At 43.8% G+C, this 22,055-nt stretch overlaps 1 protein-coding gene across 3 annotated transcripts in view; it reads left to right on the top strand.

The window, feature by feature from the left end:
* Nucleotides 1-22,055, top strand: part of IQGAP2 (IQ motif containing GTPase activating protein 2) — a 436,318-nt gene that overhangs the window by 203,423 nt on the left and 210,840 nt on the right. For all 3 annotated transcript variants that reach the window (XM_068248838.1, XM_068248829.1, XM_068248846.1), the window contains exon 6: nt 20,318-20,385. In XM_068248838.1, the coding sequence (XP_068104939.1) occupies nt 20,318-20,385 (68 nt within the window). The remainder of the gene's footprint in view (nt 1-20,317; nt 20,386-22,055) is intronic.

Raw genomic sequence — 22,055 nt, forward strand, 5'->3', positions numbered from 1 at the left:
TATAATTGTTTATCTCATCAGTTTATTTTCACCTCGGGTTCACTTTAAGCGACAACTGCGGTTTCCCATGATGCATCACTTCTGAATATCCAAGTCATCTTCTTTTGCCCCTGAAAGCAAGGCTGCACATACAGAACTGCTGGTGAATAAGTGTTCCAATAGCTAATACATTTTGCTGAGCCACATCAATCCAATATACATACAGCCAGTTTAAGACTTATTGGTCCTCATTGGTCCTGCACAGAACGCTTCAGGTTACGTGAGTGTGATTGCGAGTGGCGCGGCCGCGCACTTGTGCAGTTGCAGAAGACGCCAACCTGGCGAGGTCGCATTGTGCAATGTAGGGGATTCTGGCACACTGGGGCTGAATTGAGGGACAGGTAAGTAGGTCCTGTTTTTTTTTTTTTTTTTAACTCGCACCTGTCCTTTAACTGAGGGTATCACCATACTTCGCCATCTTTTTACTATCAAGGATTTCACCATGAGTGTACCAATATATATTATTTATTCCATACCTGTTTCCAGCCTCTGCCAAAATCTAGCAATTCTAACGCATGAGCGCCAGATGGGCACATCGGAGCCCACCCCAACATTGCATCTCTAACATGATTTATTTGCGAAAAATGTTTGGGCAGGTATAATGTGCTATCTATTTAATACTTTATATTGTAGTATTTGAAGTCTGGGGTCTTGAGTTGGCCAAAGTGTCTCTATTACCATGATCAATAAATAACGAATGTTAATTGTAAGTCTTTGGTTTTTTTCATTTGCTCAATGATTTGTTTATATTTCTTGGGTTTCTAGGTTCCAAATGGTCATACATTTTGGATAATATGTTTGGTAACTTTTCTCGTTAGGAAACGTTTTTTAAAAACTGTTAAAGAGAACCCGAGGTGGGTTCTAAGAATCCAATCAGTATACAGGGGCTGGTTCTGCATACAATGACCAGCCTCTGTTGCTATGCTGTTTCCCTCCCAGCCCCCCTCTGCGCTCTGCTGTCCCCCATAAATAAATCGCCGTGCTGGCGACAAGCAGCGTGTTGCCAGCAGGCTATTTACATGTAAAGTATCAGTCTGCGGGGAGTGGTGCTATGAAGAAGGCGGGGGAGCGGCAGACTGACACTTCACATGTAAACAGCCGTCGCCAGCACAACGATTGATATATGGGGCATAGCAGAGCGCAGGGGGGAGAATGGGGGAGCAGTATAGCAACAGAGGATGGGCATTATATGCAGACCCAGCCTCTGTATGCTAATTGGATTCTTAGAACCCACCTCGGGTTCTCTTTAAGGTCTCTCTAACTTAATTATTTTTGAATTGATTTAAATAGGAACTTCAGCCTAAAAAAACATACTGTCATTAAGTTACATTAGTTATGTTAATTAAAATAGATCGGTAATATAATCTCTTACCCACACTGTTTTAAAAGAACAGGCAAATGTTTGATTTCATGATGGCAGCCATCTTTTTGGTTGAAAGGAGGTGACAGGGAGCATGAGACACAGTTCCAACTGTCCTGTGTGCTGATCACCCCTCCCAGGGGCTAGGCAAAGTGCATAACATAGGAAATCCCATCATGCTTTGCACAGCATCAAGGAAAAAAAGCCTGAGCAGTTTTCTTTGATGGGTGGAGCATAACTAAAAATGCAGCTAAAAATTATGCTTTGGTAAGAAAAACAGTTCTGATGCTGTGAAACTGTTAAAGAAATACCAAGCCTTTTCAGTTCTGCAGAGTAGATTTTTAGTCCGGAGGTTCACTTTAAGTAACTCCTTCATCTGATCTTCTCCCATCACTGTACTACTTTTCACCTACTTTTAAAGTGAACGTTAACCCGAAGTGAGATAAAAAAGGTTCACTTACCTGTGGCTTCTACCAGCCTCCTGCAGCCGACCTGTGCCCTCGCAGTCACTCAAAGATCACCCTGCGCATGCGCGCTCTGTGGCAGGAGCGTGGACGAACAAGAGCGCAGCCAGGGCCATGCTGGAGCAGTAGCCATCGACTGGCAAGTCACTCTAAAATGAAACTTAGCAGCGGTCGGGGACCGGAGGTTCCTTGAGTGACGCCATGGGCACAGGTCGGCTGTAGGAGGATGGTAGAAGCCCCAGGTCAGTGAAACTTATTTTCCTTAAGGTACGTACACACTTCTGATATTTCTGAACGACTTGTCGTTCAAACCGGTCTATTGAACATCAGTTTGGTGTGTGTACGAACAATCGTTACACTCATAGCAGCAGTTTTGATTGATCCGATTGGCGGATCCGTGGACTGTCGTTCAAACGACAGTGAGATCCGATACATGTGTGCAAACGACTTCTTGTTTGAAAGTCTATTAGTTTGACACTAATAGACTTTCAAACAACAAGTCGTTTGATTAAATCGGCTGTAATTGGCATTTCAAACGTTTTGTCGTCTGTGCGTACAAGGAGTCTGAACGACTTTTTGTTTGAATGACAAGTCGTTCAAACGTCCGGTTTAAACAACAATCGGGCATAAAATCAGATTTGTGTACACACATTTACTTTGGTTTAGGTTCAGTTTAAGTACTTTTTCAATTGCTGAGCATTGAAAAGTCATTTTTAGATGAGATAAAAAATTAGTTCCTGAGAGGAAGGTCAGGAGAAAAAAATGAATAGAGTAAGGGTCAAAATCTGTCTGCAATTAGTCATTCGAGATATACTGTAAAGAAGCTCTTGCTATTTTGACAAACCTGCAACATAGAACATTTCTAGTTTTATGTCTGATGGTAATTGTGTTTGAAAGTGTTCTTGTAGGGAATGACCTTTTCCTGCTAACAGCTGACACCTGGTCTGGTAACCTCATTTAATGGCGGTGTGAGCTGCCTCTAGCTTAGAATTGTATTATAGGGGCCTTGCTAGCGATAATGATCATTCTCCCTATTCTTTTCTAAGGGCACAGTGTGCCTAAAAATAACCTAACTCCTGCTCAGTACCCCAGCGTGCCTGAAAATACCTCTCCCTCTATCCCCAGCTCAATACTACAGCTTATCCGTAAATGTTACTCTCCCCATTGTTAGATCAGCAGCTTCTCTGGAACTATGACTCTTCCTATTCCTGGCTCAGCTCCATAGTGCTTGTCATTGTCAATTCCCATTCTTATCTCAGCAGCTTTGTATCTCTGGAAATAGCCCTGTCCCCATAAAATGAAGCTTGGCTCCACAATAACTCTATTTGTGTGTTGAGTAAATGTGTTGCACTGTTTGAGCTCCCTGTCTACTCCTTCCCTTAACAATTCTCTTTGGTCAATATTCCAGTAGTTGATATGACTCCCATACACTGATGTCCACACTAGCCATGATTTGCTCTTCAGTCTTGTGTGGCCAGTGTTCACATAATGAATATGTCTACCATGCAAGGATGACTTCAGTAAGCTTGTCCAGGTCTAATACCGCTGCTCTGCATGTGCGCTCTGTCATGTGACCTAGAATAAGGGGAGCAGTTCTCACAAGAGGATATGTCTAAAGATAGGATCCCTACCCCCTCAAAATCTGATCGCGATAATTATTAAATCAAACCTAAAGCCACAGGGGACACGATACTTACCACTGTTGGCCAGGACCCTCCTCATCTTAAAGAGTACCTAAATTACAGTTTGCTTTAAACCTAATAAGTTGCTATACATATATAAACTCACCCATGATAAAGTGTGATTTTCTCACCCCCAGTGTCCGTATTCCACATATGGTCTTGAAATCCCCGCCTCCAGTGTGAAATTGGGCCCTGGCATTTTTTTTCTTTCCAAACCATAGGTGCAAAGGATGCTGGGGGATTGATGTCATAACTCCACCCCCCCATGTCCATGTGATCTAATCTAGACAGACAGACTGACCTCTGAAATAAGAATTATAGCACACAGACATAAGTCGGCTGCAGCAGTTTTCCTGTGTCTTCTCTGTACTACACACTGTGAAAAGAGAAGTAATTTGATCCAGGCAAGCAGACAGCAGGGGAGGGAGGGGCAGGGGAGTTTACCATACTGAAGATGTGGGCACAATGCTTTCAGCTTCAGGAGAAATAAGGAAGTGCTACTTACAGATATAAATGTGAGTCTGTTCTATCCAATATGATGTACCAGATGTAAACTTGATATGTTCATCTAAATGTACACAGTCCCTAGACTGCATATACAGTGTATGTATTGACATTCAGACCCTTTTTTTTGGCTGTAATTGGTCTTTAACGGCAGCATTCCCCTCTGTGTATGAGTGCGGTTGTGCTGCAGCAGGGGGAAACTACAGCCGCACCTGTGCAGTAGCACAAAGCCGCTCTTGCAGGAAGGAAAAAGCAATGCATGAGCGACTCTGTGCTACTGCCCAGGCATGGCCGTACTTTGAACCTTGCTTGAATACAGAGGGTTGCTCTAAGTGCAGGAATTTAGGGGTGCGTAAGAAGATTGGGGAAGCCTCTGGACTATCCAAAGGCTTCCTTCTACTTGGGTAAGTATCTAGTTTTCTTTCCGTTTCACTAACGCTTTAAGATTTCAAAACAGAAAAGAAATTAACATAATTAAATACGCATCACAAAATGGAATAAATACCAGACATCCAACATTGCATTATACTTTTAACTGTGTAATTAACTTGAAGTTATAATAATTTCTGGTCCCATGGGGGCTACTCCAAGCCAGTCCCATGCACAAGAGAACCCAGATCTTATTAGAGCCAGTTCTTTAGAATGGGAAGTTGTTACATCAGTAGAGATCTGCCCTGATTAAAGGTGGCTGGAGAGCTGGACTGGCTGATGGAAAAACTAGTGGCATTAGCAGTCTCCCTCCCCCAATTGTATATAATGCTGGAGTATTCTCTAACATGAGTTAATATGTGTAATTTGCCCAGCATATGTTTTGGCATGGTACTGTAAGCAGGCACTTCTAATGAACTTCTTTAGTCTTTTTGGGGGGGTGAAAGCTTTCACTTTGTGAATAAGTGAAAGGGAAGTATGTCAAGTGTTGACTTTCTTCCTCCAGTGGGTTGTGATGTGGAGTAAGTAAGCCAGTACAAAAGATTTGGGTAGCCGGGTATTAAAGGATATACCTGGCCTTCTTCCGATAATATACCATAATGGTTTTCCAGGTTGGCTCCGGCAGAGGAGCAATTGCAATTCTCCAAGAAGGTGTTAAGAGCTTAGCCCAGCATGTCAGAGTCACAGCAGGCTTATAGTTGAACAGAGGCTCAGAGCTCATACTGGGTATTGTCCGCTAAGGAGAAACATATGTAGACACCGGTGTCTGCTGTGTGGCCACAGGAGCTTGCAGCTTTCATGCAGCATCAAGCCAACTTCACCATGCAGAAACCTTTCTCTTTTTTTCTAAGCATCACTTATTATAGTTTCAGTCCGATTTAGAACTCAGGAAGTAAAATCTATTTTACAACTTGCTGCTGACTCCTTTCTTTTTCAGTACCTTTCTGCTAGTGTCTACAGGAAGATCATTTTTTGTATTTATCCGTATGTAATCACATTTTCATGTAGTGACCATCTTAAAGGGGCAGCCCACACAAAACTGATACAGTATTTCCATCGGTGGTAGATGTTGTTGGAGAAAACCTGAAGCAGATTCCAGTAAGCATGATAAGTGTGTGTAAATGTAAAAAGAATATATATCCCTCCAAGGAACATGGCCAAGTAATTTACTAGATCATAAAATTAAATAATCAGAACTGGTCATACAGAATACCAAGAAAGCTCAGGGTGACCCAGAACCACCAGCATAAAGGGCTAAAACCCACAGAAAAGTCATCCTATGAAAAAAAGCAATGCCGAGTATAATTTTCCTTTTTAAAACAGAATAATTAAGATTTAAGGGCCTGAGCCCACTATTGCGGTTATAAAAACTCATGCGATTTTCAAGCATTTTTGAAATGCGTTTGAATGCATTAAATGCTTTAACGCATTAAAATGCATTTCAAAACGGCTTGAAAAATGCATGCTTTTTTATAATTGCAGCAGTGAGCTTAAGCAAATGTGGTTTCCCATGATGCATCGCTCCTGAATGGCAAATGGTGGCAAATCACGAATACACAAGCTAGCTACACCTTACTTGACTGAACACAGGGGTTCTCTAACGTGAAATCATATCAGGCTATCAACTGGTAATAAATTGTGAATACAGGTAGTCCCAGACTTACGAACGACCCGCCAATACGAACGACATGGATTCTGTGTTTACATGGGAACAAGTCAGAAAACTATTTTTTTAAAGTGGATTTGTAGTTTTTGAGAAGATCGATTTTAAAAAATCCAATAAAAAATGGCTTTTAAACTTGTATAAACAGGTACAGAGGGCAGAGGTGACACAGAGGGGGACACTGGAAGCACAGAGGAGGTACAGGGGACGGAGATGGCACAATGTTCCGACTTAAGAACAGGAAGAACGAACCTACAGTCCCTATCTCGTTCGTTAACCGGGGACTACCTGTACATCCAAAGTTTGTGAGCTGACTGGTTCAGTCGATATTCATATTGATGGAATAGTTATTAACCCTCATCTGAATTTTGTTATTATTAGTCTGAGGTAGCTATACTCCGGACCAATCGGCGATCAAATCATAACACATGGATTTTACTTATATCATTTTTTTTAATCAATCATTTTTCCAGCCCCCTTTTCCTGTGTGTTTTCGATATGGACATACCTAGCATTGGTTAAGAACCCTTCTTCTAGGTTTAGTTCTGCAAACTCATTCGTCAAGAGAGCCAAGGACCAGCAATACAACGATTAAGATTTCTTTTGAGAGCCAAATTTCTTTTCAAGAGCCATGTTTTTAGGAGTCTTTTTAAAGTAGCTACTGACATTAAATAAAACCAGATATCATAGTAATAAGTGTATATCATGATCAAAAGCAATATTTCACATTAAAATAGAAATCTGACAATACTCCTATTTAATGTGAAGAATGACCTTGCATTTCCTTGGAATTTTCTGATTCTGCTGACGGAGTCCGGGACTAGTCTGGTGGAGGCTCTGAACAAGGCTGTGCAGTACAGCCTGGGTCGCACTCATAGTCACATAGCGCTGCTGTAGAGAGGCCCAGAGGAGATAGAGGGCAGGGCTCGGCGGGCTGGGCTGCACCAACTGGCAACTACACGAAGGGGGGCAGAGCATGATTGCAAGTTAGCCCCAGGTGCTAGAAGAGTCACACTCAAATGGCTTAAGAGCCACATGCGGCTCTAGAGCCACAGATTCAGACCCCTGTTCTAGGTATTCCAATAAGCAGAGAAGGGCTAATGGCACTTGAGTAAGAGGGCCAACAGCAGCCATTTACCAACGTCATTTTTTTCCCCTCTCCATTAGGTTTGTGTTATGATGCATTCCCTGTAATTTGACAAGTCTTGTGTGTGCTTTTGCTATGTTTATACTATTTCTGTCATATTCTCTTGATGATGCCATATATGGATGTTTTGCCCTCTAGTGGTCATTTGTTTTAGGCTACCTTTGCAGTCATAACTAATGGATCACTGTAACGAAATATTGTACAATTTAACAACCTATAATTTGAATGCAACTTTCCACCAGAGTGGAATGCACCATAAACTTACTTTTTTCCTATGTTGTTGTCACTTACAGTAGGTAGTGAAAATCTGACAGATTTTCGACTAGGCCATATCCCCATGCGTTTTTTTTTCAGTTATTTCTTATAAAAGCAATTACTGAATGACCGTTACTCAGTCCAACTGCTGAAATAATGCAAAGGGGTAGGGAAGCTGGCTGACATCTTTGTATAGATCTTTTCCAGGAAGTGCTTTTGAGAATCCCCATGAGGTGATTGACTAGTCCAGAATCTTTCAAATCTGCCAGCTTTTTTACTACCTATTGTAGGTGAAAGCAACATGGGGTAAAAGTAATTTATAGTGCATTTTACTGTCAGAAAAGTGTACATTTTTAAATACATGCATTTAAAATTTACAATTTTTTGTGATAGTGGTCCTTTAAAGCGGACCCAAACCCAACATTTTTTTAATTCAGAATATTTAGTTGCACCACTCTGACACATAAATAAACACTCCTTCAAGCCTATGAGCATTTCAGTGCATGCTTTTCACCCTTCTCTTTTCACAACTAGGGTTATACAGGTGGCAGCCATTAGCAATTCCTCCTTTGCTGGAGACCATCTACTAAACCAGTTTGCCGGATTCTGTGCCGGCAATATGAAAGGAAGGGAGGGGTTCCTCCAATAAATGTAAAATATTTTGTCATCATGCAGCCGAAAAAAGGCTGCTATGTATTATTATATTTTAGAAAATACATTTTATTTCTCAAATCTTCTATTTTTAATTTGGGTCCACTTTAAGTTCTGAGTTCACTTGTTCGCATATTTTAGGCTTGAGGCTCAAATCTCAGCAAGGACACTTTCTGTAAGGTGTTAGTATGTACTCCCCATGTTTCCATGGGTTTTCTCCAAGCTCCATGGTTCGCTCCCAAAATATGGAACGAATCTGCTTCCAGAAACTGACTAGAATAGTTTGTGAGCCCCACTGAGGGCCAGTGACGCCCAGTGTACATCAAAAACCTCTAGCAGATCCACAAACCGCTAAAGGGTTTTTGAAGCAGATTTCAGAGCGATTCTATGCATGTTTAGAGAGGTTTTTGTGTAGCAGATTTCATATATTGTTACAGTAAAGCTGTCACTGAACAGCTTCTGTAATAGATCAAATGGAAGTCCGCACCACCTCTTTAGGATAAATCTTGTTTTATTAGTATCAAAAACACATTAAAAAGAACCAGTAGGCAAGACAGTCCGCTGTTTCGGGCTCCTGCCCTTCTTCATGTTGCCAGGTTCTGAATACATATTCAAACACATCACATATATATACACCAGAGTAACCAATCAGATTCAGTATTCAAAAAAGAGGACCTGATGGGGAACTGCTCATTTAAATACAAAACCCCTCCTCCCCATATATCTCTATGGGGTACCCGTATCCTTTAATAATACATTGGGCATATAAATTACAGATTTCAATTTTACTCCATGTAGGATAAATATATCTGCAGGCAATATCCCCATACATCATAGGGTTCTCCTGGCTATAGATCGCCTTTACCTCATTCAAACAGTGTGTCGCTGGTTTGTAAACAAACACACCTCCGTGGTATAGCGTTTTGATTGGACAGTGACCACGGAGGTGTGTTTGTTAACAAACCAGCGACACACTGTTTGAATGAGGTAAAGGCGATCTATAGCCAGGAGAACCCTATGATGTATGGGGATTAGGGCTGAGCTCTCGGATTCCGAATTTCAAATTTGCCATCGGAATTTGGCAGTTCCGAGTAAGCACTCGAAACTCGAAAATTCTGCAATTCCGAGTACCGAATTCGTGTTTACATTGAAGTCAATTGTGCTAAATTCCGTGGTGAATTGTGAAGCCCCCTTACATGCTATCATCACCAAATTTGGCATGTATATTAAGCAGATGAGTAGGAACATGGTAAAAAAAAATTTGTGAAAAGAGCTTATAGTTTTTGAAATAAACGATTTTAAAGTTTCATAGGAAAAATGATTTTTAAACTGTGTAAAATGACACTGCTGCAGAGCAGGTTACTGCATTCCGAGTTCTGTATACTTATTGTATACATTTCATGAAAACAGACAGCGTGGGGTCCCCCCTCCCAAGCCTCCTTAACCCCTTGTCCCCCATGCAGGCTGGGATAGCCAGAATGCAGAGTCCCGGCCACGTGGGGCTTCGCACCCTGAGCTATACCAACCCGCATGGTCCATGGTATGGGGGGGCTCTGGAGGAGAGGGGCGGCCAACCTCCCCCTCTCCCCCAGAGCCCTTGTCCAATCCATGGACAAGGGGCTCTTCCCCACCTCCGGTGCCCCAGGAGGAGGTGGGGGCCGCCGACGTCCTGGGGGGTTCATGGTGCCATCCGGGGTTCCCCTTTAACAAGCGGACCCCGGAAGCCACCCCCTCCCCAGGAGAAATGAGTATAGGGGTACACGGTACCCCTTACCCATTTCAGCAGAGTTAAAAAAAGAAATAAAAACACGACAACGAAAAAAGTCCTTTATTGTTCTAAATTAACCAGGGACACTTACCTTGGGATAATCTCACGCCAGTAACCTCAGGAGTGGTCCCACGCCAGTATCCTCTTATGACATCTCACCACCCTCCCACACTGACGAACTCCCACCACTGAATGGTCACAGTCAGCCTCTGCATCTGTATAGCAGAGGCTGAGAACACGAACATTTTGCCTTTAAAACAAGAAATTTCGGAAAAGTGATGCAATCAAAATGGCCACTGGGAAATCTCCGATCGCTGGAGGCCACACTAGAGTGGCGAAAGGAGTGATTTTTCACATAGATGGTGGGTCCAGGTGACCAGAGCAGGAGGTGCCCTAATCCCCTGGACCCACCCATTCATGTGAAATAACGCGTATTCTGACACTCTGAGGTGGCCTCCGGGGAACGGGGATTCCCCAGCAGCCATTTTGTTTATGACACTGTTTGCCGAAAATTCTTGTTTTAGCAAACAATTTTCGTGTTTCTAGCTTATGCAATACAGATTGCAGAGGCTGTCTACAGCCATTCATCCCCAGGAGTTCTGCAGGATCAGCAGGTGCGCGGGACCTCCTAAGAGAATAGAGGAGGGCACAGCGCAGGAAGGTGGGAAAGTGGGCACAGAGCGGCGGGGAGGGGGGGAAGCCTCCCCTCCCTCACCTAGGGCCCCCCCTTGCGCACTCCCCCCCCCCCCACCTCCAGAATTTCAGCCAGCCAGCGGAACGGCTTACCGAGAGCGATAGCTTTACAATTAACCGCAGAAGTTAACACTAATTCAATAGAAATGCACTCGGAACACGAAAATTCGGAACACGAAACTCGGTTTTCACATGCGGTACACGAAATTTCGACGAAATCGGAATTTAGCTGTTCCGATCAGCCCTAATGGGGATATTGCCTGCAGATATATTTATCCTATATGGAGTAAAATTGAAATCTGTAATTTATATGCCCAATGTATTATTAAAGGATATGGGTACCCCATAGAGATATATGGGGAGGAGGGGTTTTGTATTTAAATGAGCAGTTCCCCATCAGGTCCTCTTTTTTTGAATACTGAATCTGATTGGTTACTCTGGTGTATATATATGTGATGTTTGAATATGTATTCAGAACCTGGCAACATGAAGAAGGGCAGGAGCCCAAAACAGCGGACTGTCTTGCCTACTGGTTCTTTTTAATGTGTTTTTGATACTAATAAAACAAGATTTATCCTAAAGAGGTGGTGCGGACCTCCATTTGATCTATTACTACTACTCTCTGTGGTATCCGGAGACAAGCCCTGCACACCTCACCCCCTTTCTTCTGACTAAGGGTGGTGTGCCAGAAGAGTGCGATTGGCTCTTTCTTACGTTTACTGAACAGCTTCTGTAACAACGCCTGGAAAACCGCTCTGATCTAGCGTTTTTCAGAGTGGTTTTTTTTCCCCCCTATACTTTACATTGAGGCAGAAACACATCTGCAAACCGCAAAAATGCTGCAGGAGCCACGTTTGCAGTTTGCTAAAAACTTCAAACCGGTGGTGTGCATCATCCCATTGAGATACATTAGCCAAGCATTTTCACAGGCGGCAGCGGTTTTAAAAACTCTACCAAACACGCTTGATGTGCACCAGGCCTTAGTGATGTGAACTGCTTAATATTTTTGTTGTTGATACACTGACACTGAGCCCTGAGACTGATTCACAAGCAGAATACTCAACAGGCGATTATACCTTTATAGTAGGAGAGGGCCCAGTGAACATGTCATATACACTGGAGGAAAGGTAAATATTGCACAGCCTGATAAATTGTTGGCTGTGCATTCAGTGGTCTGCAGCGAGACCGGCGTGGGACACAGGAGGATGTGGGAAGCCTCGATAGGATCCAGAGGCTTCCCCCACCTGAGGTGAGTACCGCCCAGGGGAACTTTTTTCAACATGGAGTCTCTTTAAAGGGAAACTAAACTGAAAAGGATATGGATTTTTCCTTTTAAAATAATACCAGTTGCCTGACTCCCCTGCTGATCCTGTGTCTCTAATACTATTAGCCACAGCCCCTGAACAAGCATGCATATCATGTGCTCTGACTGAAGTCAGACTGGATTAGCTGCATGCTTGTTTCAGGTATTTGATTCGGCCACTACTGCAGCCACAGAGATCAGCAGGACTGCCAAGTAACTTGTATTGTTTAAAAGGAAACATCCATATCCCTCTCAGTTATGGTTCCCTTTAAACAAAAACATTTCTTTGTCACAGCTGATACAAATCCTAAAATAAATCTGCACTGTTTCTACTTCCTGATTCATGGAAGCAGACATATTGTCAACATCCTGTGCTTTCAAATGAGCTTATCTGCCATCTCTGCCATGGCAGTCACGTGGCACAGGGGAGAGATCAAATTACAACTTGTGATTAGACACAAATGATGGGGAATTAGACAGGCTAAACTCTCTAAATACATACAGGGTGCGTTTCTCTGTTTTCCTTCTGTCCTGTAGAGGCAGTAGAGTGTTGTACCTTGTTAGCCATCAGCAAAAGCAAGATGTTTTAAATCAGGATAACACCATTTATTGGCTAACTTAGAGATTAATAAACAGTAAGCTTTCGGCTAATAACAAGCTTTCGTAGGACTTGGTTCCTGCATATACTGACAAAATGTAAAAACACAGCTTATATACAGTATACTGACATACAGAGGAGAAACATTCTTTAGCAGACCTAAGTAAATATAATTAGATGCCTTAGGGGAATGTCCAGGATGATTAAAAAATAAAAATCTACTTACCTGGGGCTTCCTCCAGCCCCTTTCAGCCGTCCTTTGCCCAAGCCGCAGCTCCGCTCATCGCTCGGGTACAAGAGGCCTCATTGCGCTCCAGCGTGCGGCTCTTGTAGTCGCACTGACGTCATACAGACTGTACTGTCCGGATGATGTCAGTGAGACTCAGTGTGCCGCATGCTAAAGCGCAAGTAGATGCCGACCTGGCTCGGTTGGCTTTTGCAGGAGAGGAGCCACCGTAGCTGCGGCGATGGCACAGGAAGGCTGCCAGGTGCTGGAGGAAGCCTCAGGTAAGTAGATTTTTACTTTTTATCCATCCTGGACCTTTCCTTTAATTGTCACTTCAGGAGGCTCACACAGGCATCCTGGCTAAATAGATAAGATCAACAGTTTCCAAAAAATAACATAAAACAGACTCTGGTGATGGGGAGACATCGTAAATCCCGAGTTCAAATGTGACTGAGCGGACTACATGCACCATTAGTTCTAAGCTAAAGAGAATTGTGGCATTTAAAACCATCTTCCAAGCACATTAAATAAATTGAATAGTGACAGAACTTCTGTCCCGTGCAAGCGTTCAGGTCCACTTTAAATAGATAAAGTGACAGACAAATGAGGAGAGGGTATTGGTGAGACATGTTTTGTGAACCAGAGCCATTGTATTGGGAAGTTATGCAATAAGTCGGCCAAGTCTGTTGTGTTATCATCCAAACAAGGCTGGCTGAAATAGATAACATCAGGAAATGGCCTAAGCGCAAGACAGAGCAGTTGTCTAGTCTGTCTATATAGGTGTGGATGGTATTATTCTGTCTCTGTGCAGGCATTGTGCTTTGTGGACATATTAATGCAGTTGCACAGTCCTCTGTTCCATCCCATTTAGCAGAGTGCTGGTAAATACTGTGTTGGTTAAATAAGTCGTTTCAGATGGCTTTTAAGCCGCTATTGACACAGCCTCCCCGGCTTCTTTCACAGGCAGAGCCATTTCCAGACACAGAGGTGGGAGCTTTCTGCTTTCTCTACTTTGTTTAGTTCTGAAGACAGATTACATTGCCAAACAAAATAGGATAAATTGAATTTAGTCCAGGCCGGAAAGCGCTTGAAACAGACGTACGTCAGCTTGAATTTCTCTGCAAAAATGGAGCAAATTGATTCTTCACACTTGGACTTCCTCCGCTCCTTAACACTTTTATCATGAAAAGACAGAAGGACAGGCTTCTGTGCCACAGAGCTGCAGAAACGTGTGAACCAAATGTATACAATCAGGAGCGATTGGAAGCTGATGATAAATATCGCCAATTAACTCTTCTTAAGGTGGCCACTAGCGGTCCAATTTCTAGTGAAAAATCGTTTGAGCGATCAGAAGTTCTGATCGAATTGGTTGTAAATAATCTGTTGTTGGGCACAATCGATTACGAACGATTAAAAAAGTAGTCGTCCAATTCAATTTTCGTCAAACTAAAATTTGGATTTTCTTGTTGGTTGTGATAGATAGAAAGCAAAGATTGGTTCGTTGATGGTGTAGTGAACGGTTTTTCTTCCAATCAGAATGATCTGATCGCTCTAACGATTTTTTGCTAGAAATTGGATCGTTAGTGGCCACCTCTCCAGCATCTAGGACGTTCCAGTCAAACTGCCCTGTGTCTGCTACATGCTTGTTTAGCGTCTATGGCTAAAAGTATTAGAGGCAGAGGATCAGCAAGACAGCCAGGCAACTGCTATTGCTTATCAGGAAATAAATATGGCAGCCTCCATATCTCTCTCAGTAAGACAGTAAAGATTGAGGATGGCACTCCAATGGCGGTGATAAACTTGTGTTTATTCAATAGGTAGCAGAACACAACATGTTTCGGGGTTACCCCCCGAAACATGTTGTGTTCTGCTACCTATTGAATAAACACAAGTTTATCATCGCCATTGGAGTGCCATCCTCAATCTTTACTGTCTTACCGATATACTAGTGGATTGGTGACCCACGGAGGATTTGTGCACCGGCGGACCAGATGTAGGAAGCCTGAGTGGATGAGTACTCCGACACCTGACTGTTTGCATTCCACACCTCTCTCACTTCTGTTGTCCTTTAAGTTTGACACCAATGATCTAGGAAGTTCTGTCTAGAAGATGACATCTTCTGGAAGCTGACATTGGCTTCACTGCACTGTACTAGCACTGTACTCATCCAAGCCTCACTGCACTGTACTAGCACTGTACACATCCAAGCCTCACTGCACTGTACTAGCACTGTACTCATCCAAGCCTCACTGCACTGTACTAGCACTGTACTCATCCAAGCCTCACTGCACTGTACTAGCACTGTGATCATCCAAGCCTCACTGTACTAGCTCCATAATCATCCAAGCCTCACTGCACTGTACTAGCACTGTACTCCTCCAAGCCTCACTGCACTGTACTAGCACTGTGATCATCCAAGCCTCACTGCACTGTACTAGCACTGTACTCATCCAAGCCTCACTGCACTGTACTAGCACTGTACACATCCAAGCCTCACTGCACTGTACTAGCACTGTACTCATCCAAGCCTCACTGCACTGTACTAGCACTGTACTCATCCAAGCCTCACTGCACTGTACTAGCACTGTACACATCCAAGCCTCACTGCACTGTACTAGCACTGTACACATCCAAGCCTCACTGCACTGTACTAGCACTGTACTCATCCAAGCCTCACTGCACTGTACTAGCACTGTACTCATCCAAGCCTCACTGCACTGTACTAGCACTGTGATCATCCAAGCCTCACTGTACTAGCTCCATAATCATCCAAGCCTCACTGCACTGTACTAGCACTGTACTCCTCCAAGCCTCACTGCACTGTACTAGCACTGTGATCATCCAAGCCTCACTGCACTGTACTAGCACTGTACTCATCCAAGCCTCACTGCACTGTACTAGCACTGTACACATCCAAGCCTCACTGCACTGTACTAGCACTGTACTCATCCAAGCCTCACTGCACTGTACTAGCACTGTACTCATCCAAGCCTCACTGCACTGTACTAGCACTGTACACATCCAAGCCTCACTGCACTGTACTAGCACTGTACACATCCAAGCCTCACTGCACTGTACTAGCACTGTACTCATCCAAGCCTCACTGCACTGTACTAGCACTGTACTCATCCAAGCCTCACTGCACTGTACTAGCACTGTACTCCTCCAAGCCTCACTGCACTGTACTAGCACTGTGATCATCCAAGCCTCACTGCACTGTACTAGCGCTATAATCATCCATCCCTCACTGCACTGTACTATCACTATAACCATGTAAACCTCACTGTACTAGCTCCATAATCATACAAGTCTTACTGTACTAGCACTGTAATCATACAGGCCTCACTGCACTGTAATCATCAGAGCCTCACTGCACTGTACTAGCACTGCAATCATTCAAGCTTTACTACAGCATACAAGCACTAACTATATAACTAAAGGGGGCCATACACTAGGCGATCAACCAACCAATCGACTGTCCAATTCGATTATTATAATCTAATTGGATGAAAATTGATGCTGCCAAGTGCATACCCGACCGACAAAGCGACCAATTTCGGGACAGAAATTGGCTGCATGTTGGAAAATTTCAGGCCGAGGCTGGTTGGTTGGGTGTGAGGCGGTACGGCGGCCGAATTGCGAACGAGCGACGAGATGACGAAACCCGCGTTGCTACCGCAGCAATGTATAAATGTACGCAGTGTGTACTGCATTTATACATTGCCTGTCCGGTGTCGACCTCCACACAGTTTCCGTCCATCTCCGGGTTTCGCATACACGTCGGCGGCGCTCTGACGCCACGAAGGTGCATAGCGGCTGACGTCAGACGTCATGCGCCACTAGTGTGTATGCGGCTTACCCGGCGAGATGGACGGACACCATGCAGAAGCTGCTACAGGACAGGTAATGTATAAATGCACACACTACATACATTTTATACATTGTGGGGGCAGCGGCGGGGCGGACAGCGGTGGCTCAGCTGATTCCCTGATGATTTCATGCTGAAATCGGAATCGGCCTGTAGTGTATGGGCAGATTCGAATAGAGACAAATTTATCTCTAATCAAATTCGATTAGAGACAAATTTCTCGTGGTTGAATCTGCCCATACACGTTCTAATGTATGGGCACCTTAAAAGGCAGTTGTACTATGCATGGCATGGATGCAGTGCTGCGTGTGCATGTTTCAACTGCCTGTGTAATGAGGGGGGGGGGGGGGCGCACACATTGATAGGTAGGGGGGACTGCATTCTATAGATTGGGGGGCACTATAATCATTTAGTCGTCACTGCACTGTATTAGCACTGCAATCATTCATGCACTAGTACTATAATCATTCTAGCACTTGCACGATACTAGGAGCCAAATTAACAAAAAGTAATAGATGCTGCCTCCTGTATCAACTTGACCAGACCTATAAATGCTTCCTGCCTTACAGGAGTTAATCCCAGTGAAGTGCAGCAATAGAGAGCTGCCAACCAACCTTTGTTCCTTTTAAGCAATCTGGTGAAATTGAAATTCCCTTTAGTAGAGTTTTCTGTGCCAAAGGTCTCTTCTTTGTCTCATGCCTGAAATCGGACTATTTAAACTCTGAATAATCCTCACCCAAGTTCACTGTCTTGCATTCTCTAGTGGGTACCTTTGTTAAAAGCGTAATGCGAAGGCTCCAAATAATGGAGGGTGCTTGGCTTGACTCTATCGCCACCTTGTGGAGAAATTGCACATTTAAGACTGGACATTCCCCATACACACGCCCAGCAGCGTTCTTTTATGCTTTCACAACTTTTGTTGTGAAACAAGTTGAAACGCCTAAAAAAAGTATTTTGCTTTTGTTCAAAGAGCTGATAAGACTGATGAGAAGTCAATCTAACAGTTGGATTGACTTCTTATCAGTCTTATCAGCTCTTTGCACAATAGCAAAATACTTTTTTAGGTATTTTTTTTTCAAAAGTTGTGAAAGCATAAAAGAACGCTGTTGAACATGTGTATGGGGCATTAGACATTAAACATTTTGTTTGTAATGAAGCAGTCAGATTGAAGCACTCATTTGAGTTAACAGCTGTGTCTTGCAGAAGTTCTAGGGTAACGCACTGCAACTGGGCGTTACTTCTGCAGTGCCCAGAGCACTTCCATTGCACTGTACAAAAATCATCCAAGTCCAACTCCTCAGTTTATGAAACCTCCAACTCAAGTTACCCAAAATTGCTCTGACTCCTCGACACAGACACCTTAGTACAAAAATCATCCGACTCCCACTCCTAAGTTTTATAACTCCGACTCCAGGTACCCAAAAATTGCTCCGACTCCAAGTCCACAGCCCTGGTCACGTCACACCACAGGTAGTGTGTCATGTCTCATTGACTTAAAATGGTCACTGGAACACGCTGCGGCGGGGGAGAGTAGCGCCATGTGACTCCTGCATTGAGGGTAAAAGGAGCCTAAAAGTTTTGTAAGAGTAGAAATTATAAACATTAATCTTACCCAGTTCTCCTTTATGTGGTATAACAGAGGCGCCAAGTAGAATAAAATTAGTTAAAATTGTTAAAAAGGGGGAAGGGGGTGGACTCACCTCCCTTCTGAAAAAATCACCAGACAACGGGCAAGTTACTTCAAGTTTAAAGTAACATTTATTATGAGCTCCAAAAGTGCAACGCGTTTCACGGGTAACAGTCCCGCTTCCCTTTTTGGAGGGAGCAAAGTCGGGTCAAGAGCCAGTTATAGCGCCTCTGTGAGGTTACAGTTCTCCCCTCCTTACCCAGTTCTCCGTTCATTGTAACCTTATGAAGTCCTCTTTTAAAGTGGACCTAAATTCATAACTTCCTCTCTACTCTAAAATATATGCAAGAGCATAATAACCTTTAAGGGAGTACTGTAAGCTATCAAAAAACAAAACAAAAAACGTGTGATTAGTCACAGATGAGGGGTAATTAGACAGGCTAAAGTCTCTAAATACATACAGGGTGCATTTCTCTATGTTTTCCTTCTGTCCTGTGCCAGAGTTAGGTCCTCTTTAAGGTACTGGGCAGAACATTATGGAGGTTGCCTTGAGTCAGGTCATCTCGGTGCCTGCATAGCACTGCATAGTGCCTGAATTGGGTGTCGCCATAGATTGTGCAATGTTAATGTAATGTGTCTGCAATAGCCAGACCCCGATTTACAAGTCGGAAGGGGCACATTAGGTGAATATATTTCTTCTATTCCCTTATATTGCCAGACATAGGGAAAGCCGTCTCTTGGCTTCTCCTGCGCCCAGCTAGTCACCACTGGAATGTTACGTATGCGGTAGCCTCGGTATTCTCTGTATTGCCTGTTGGGCAGAAATTCTTGGATTCTATTTAGCGCATGGACACGTCATGTTGGCCTGCATAAATCATCTATAATAATAATTTCCAAGATGGTCGGTGTCTGTATGTCCTTCTGTCCCGCGCACGCCCCTCCTGAGAGGAGTAATTATTATTATTAACTGGAAGGAAAATGTCAGGAAGCATAGTTTCTCTCAGCTGCCACCTTAGACAAATCTCCTGGTGATTCAGCTTCAATCTCCCTCTGCCTTTCACATGAGTCGTATGAAATGTATAAAACCACTTATCTGTGTGCACATACATAAAGCCACGTTACCATGACGATGACTGAATGCCCATTTCCACTATATCCCAAGTCTCAGCATTTCCCCACATGCATGCCGGTGTCATTCAGACGGCATGCTGCAGTTTACCGCAGCAAGCATCCAAATCCCTATAGCTGTGCGGCACCCTGGATCCCTATAGCTGTGCGGCACCCTGGATCCCGATAGCCATGGCACCCCAGTAAAAATTGGCCCTTACTCATTGATAGAGTTTACTATATTTGTGGCCTTGGTCTCTACAACCCTAACTGTAAGGTAGTAAGATCCATGTGGTTACTTTCATAGCTTTTAGGGATACTGGAGGAAACCAGAGCACATTTATTGAGTCTAAAATCATTTCCAAGTGCTGCTGTAGCCTTGAAAAATAATTGTCCAGCCATATCTACTGGTCCTCATAGTGTATACATGTAATTAAGGCACCAGGAAATTTGGGCGCAGGGTAAAGTCGAAAAACGCCTCGCCCTGCTCTTGCAAAAGTCCTGGCAGCGTTAATTACTATTCCCCCTCCAAGCCGCCATTGGGAAAGACGTCATTTGGCTTCTAGCTATCGCTGGCAGCTGAATTATGCTTTTTTTAAAATAATTTGGGCCCTGACTCTTGACTGCGCCCAAATTACTGAATGAGCACCCGTATAGTCGTAATTCACATTATGGCCTATGGTGGCGCCCAAATTTCTAGTGCCGTTTTCGCTGGACTCGCTGGTAGTAGCCACATGGTGCAAGCTTGGGAAATGTGTAAGCTTTTATAATTCCTCTGTGTCCTTATCCCATAATGTACAAAAGTAAGAGTAATGCCAACGTTTTTAGACTTTGAAAATAAAAAAGTTGTTTTATATAACCGTTAGTTCAAACAACTGTTTCCTTAATTGTCAGATTGCCATTGTTATAATGTCCTTTTGAATCTCATTGCAGTTTATACCTGTTCAAGCTCGGGATTGCACCGCAGATCCAGGATTTACTGGGGAAAGTGGACTTCACAGGTGAGTGTGTGCTCAGAACATGTAATGAGGATGCAGGGAGAAGCTGTTGAGGTGATCTCCAGGTGTGGGTCCACCTTTAGTAAAAAGGAATGTAGGTTCTGGTTTAAATTGAAATGCTTTATAGAGTATGCATGTTAGGGCTGCTAATATAAAAATGACATGCTTTTATAAGCCTATGTGCTTGTTGTCTGTGTCTTATAACGTGCATGTCAGAGAAGGATGTGTTGTCTGCTCATCCCTCCGCAGAAAGCGACCACATGCTGAGGAGTAGGAGGGTCTCTTGTGTTGCAGAAATGCTAACTTTTTTACTGTATATTCTGGCGTATGACTACTTTTTAACCCTTGAAAATCTTCTGAAAAGTCAGGGGTCGTCTTATACGCCGGGTGTCATTAATGCTGGGTGATACGCCCTATCCTGTTGCCGTCTCTCAGATCTCGCTGCTGAGGACTGTAGTGAAGCTGCGCAGGTGCACATGTGCGAAATCTGAGAGGCAGAGAAGGAGGTAAATAGGTTACATGGGTGGGCCAGACAGGTGAAAGAGGCGTGTTTTATGGGCACAGCGCGATCTATTCTTCCATACCGCTCTGATAAACAGGTAGACAAGAAGAGCTGACCAATCCACTTGGGGAGAGGGAGTCAATCGCCTATATACTGTTATGTACTGGGTACCACATACAGTACAGCACCAGTATCTGTTCATACATAGCACCAGTATATGATGTTTTTATTAATTTTTATTTGGTGTGCGTTGAAGAGGGGAAGTCTTATACGGCGAGTAGATCCCAAACTCTATATTTTAACAAAAAAAAGTTCGGGGATTATCTTATACGCCTAAATACTGATTAGCACTCCAATTAGAGCAATGATTCCAAATACCTCAGTTTGCAGTTTGAATTGGTCCCATTATCCAGACCTTACCTCTTCTGGCTGTGAAGCAGGGTTAGTGGTAGCAAGGTGTTGCATACAAGTGACTTGAACATCGTTAGCTCTTGTAGACCAAGTCAAGAGGGATGGCTATGCTTTGTCACTGTACACATCACATGACCACGGGGGATAACCGAAATTATCTTGAGAAATTAATTTAAAGTTGAGCCTTCATTATGCTGTTCCCCCTCCAGACGTGTCTGATTTCTTCCTTCAGGGTTTGCAGGTTGCTTGCACCATGATCGGTTAGGGCCCGTTTCCACTATCGCGGAAACCGCAGCGATTCCGCAGAGTTTCCCTGCACATGAATCGCACAGGGATACTCTGCCATAGTGGAGAATGGCGCAGCCGTCCGAATCGCTTGCGGTAGCGATTCGGTCGGAACCCCCCGCAGAATTCGCTCGGGAGGCTGCGATTCCCATAGCCATGCATGGCACGGCTCATAGGATTCGTATGCGAACCCGCCCACCTGCTCAGTGCCGGCGCGCGTCTCGCAGACGCACGCCACACAAGTGGAAACGAGCCCTTAGCGGTCTTTATCTTTCATTCCTCTCCAGCTGTAGATCCTCTCATGTTGTTGGCTATACAGTAGGCTCTATCCTGCTTTTATGGTAATAATCCGTATTCTGCTTTCATAATAGTAGCTTCTGATTGGTCCATGCTACCAGCCAATCCTCTATGGCTGTGGACAGTGGAAGACCGCTGACCATTGTAAGGTTCTAGAAAGCAGCGTCATGTAGGAGCA

Source organism: Hyperolius riggenbachi, chromosome 1 (assembly GCF_040937935.1).
Source record: "Hyperolius riggenbachi isolate aHypRig1 chromosome 1, aHypRig1.pri, whole genome shotgun sequence".
Classification (NCBI taxonomy): Eukaryota; Metazoa; Chordata; class Amphibia; order Anura; family Hyperoliidae; genus Hyperolius; species Hyperolius riggenbachi.